General features: G+C 62.4%; 1 protein-coding gene across 1 annotated transcript in view; it reads right to left on the bottom strand.

The window, feature by feature from the left end:
• Positions 1 to 1,429, bottom strand: part of ENH_00049360 (hypothetical protein, conserved) — a gene marked incomplete at both ends in the record, with an annotated part of 1,691 nt that extends 262 nt beyond the window's left edge. The window contains one exon of the mRNA XM_013585615.1: positions 226 to 1,429. Within this exon, the coding sequence (XP_013441069.1) occupies positions 226 to 1,429 (1,204 nt within the window). The remainder of the gene's footprint in view (positions 1 to 225) is intronic.
• Between the last annotated feature and the right edge of the window lie 231 nt (positions 1,430 to 1,660).

The following is a 1,660-nucleotide window of genomic DNA, read 5'->3' as shown; positions in this document are numbered from 1 at the left end:
GGGGGGAGGAGGGGGGGGGGGCGTAGGAGTAGGCGCTGGGGGGGAGTCCCGGGAGGAAGTGTTCGCGCGAGAAGAGCCCTCCCCGGGGTTCTTCCGGGGCTTCAAAGTTTCCTTTTTGCATTTCATTTTCATAAATTGCAGATTCTGCACTTCTGGGATAAGGCCGCGGCCACTCTGGCCGCGGCGGCGGGGCGGCGGCGCGCGCGTTCTCGGGTGTACGTACACCTGCGTCCGGCTCCAGGTCGCTCCCCCGCGCCCGCGCCTCCGCCGCCTCCGCCCGCGGCTTCCGCGCGGACTTTAAAGGTTTAAATTGAGAATAAATAGTAAAAAGAAGAAAACAAATCAGCAGAAGTGCAGGCAAACGGGCCTGGGGCTGCTGCTTGCAGCCCCGGCCGCTCGCGGGGAGGCTTTCTGCAAAGACCGGCTGCGCGGGCGCGTGAGCGCCCCCCTCCAGCGCAGCCATTTCCCTTTCTCTTTGCAATTCCTCTTCAGTTAAGTCTTTGCCGAATTTATTAACAATGAAAGGGTCATTTTGAGCCGCCAGGAGGGCCAAGTCGAGCTCCCTGGCCCGCCGCAGCAGCGAAACCCGAACTGGCTCCAAGACCCCCGGAGCCCCCGAACTGGGGAAGCTTTCGAGGTAAGAGAAGCGCCTCATCACGGGAGGCACAATCTGGCTAAGTGCAGACACCATCCGCGCGGGATTGCCTTCTCTTGCCACTTCAAAAAGAATCTTTTCACTTTCACTGACAAGTTTTTCGAAGTGCAGAAGCATCAGCTTCGTCCACAGCTTTCCCCCCTCGGGTGTATGTCCAGCGGACCCCACCACGCCCGCGAGCTTCGCCGCCAGCGCCGCCACTTCTGCTTCTCCGACTCTCGCTTTGCCCTGCTGCTCCCCGCTGCTGCTGCTGCTGCTGCTGCTGCTGCTGCTGTGCGCAGCAGCGCCGCTGCTTCGGAGGCCCAAGAAGGGGCTTCTCAGCTGCGCAACAGCCAGGCAAAAGTGCCGCAGCAAAGCTGCGCGCAGCAGCAAAGAGGGGTGGCCTAAAGCCCTGGCCAGGCGGTGCAGCGAGCCCCAGGGGCGGAGCTGCTGCGGGGCAGCGCCGGCTGCTGCAGCGTGGACGTGGAGGTAGGGGGCTGCAGCAGCTGCTGCAGTTGCTGCCGCCTGCGCTGCTGCTGCTGCTGCTGCTGCTGCTGCAGAGCCTGCGCCCGGCCCCGCCCCCCACTGCGGCCCCCCCTCCCCAGGCCTGCTGTACAAAGGAGCATCTTCCCAAGGGGAGGTTTGTCTTAAGTAATAAGAGCCGTCGGGGGCGAGAGTGGCTGCGTCTGCGGCTGAGTCGGCAGCTGCAGCGCGCCTGCTGCCAGGCCAAGCCGCCTCTGCTGCTCGGGGGCCCCTCGAGATCGCCGCCGACAAAAGAAAAAGCAAAAAACGCATTTGGACTTTGCAAAAAAATTGCAAAGACTGCGCGCGGGGCCGGAAACTGTGCAGGGGAGGCTCGTGGGTCGCAGTGGCGGGAACCACAGACACCGGAAAGCTCGGGACTTCGCGGCGGACTCGGCGGAGAGCTGCAGCTTCGCATGCAGCCGATTAAACAGTTTATAATATTCAAACTAACTCAAAACTCTGCAATAAATGCGCCAAACGCCGCGGGACAGACAGAGCACA

Source organism: Eimeria necatrix, genomic scaffold (genome assembly GCF_000499385.1).
Source record: "Eimeria necatrix Houghton genomic scaffold, Enh_scaff386, whole genome shotgun sequence".
Taxonomy (NCBI): Eukaryota; Apicomplexa; class Conoidasida; order Eucoccidiorida; family Eimeriidae; genus Eimeria; species Eimeria necatrix.
The sequence above is the reverse complement of the archived record's forward strand: the minus strand, read 5'-3'. Positions and strand labels throughout refer to the sequence as shown.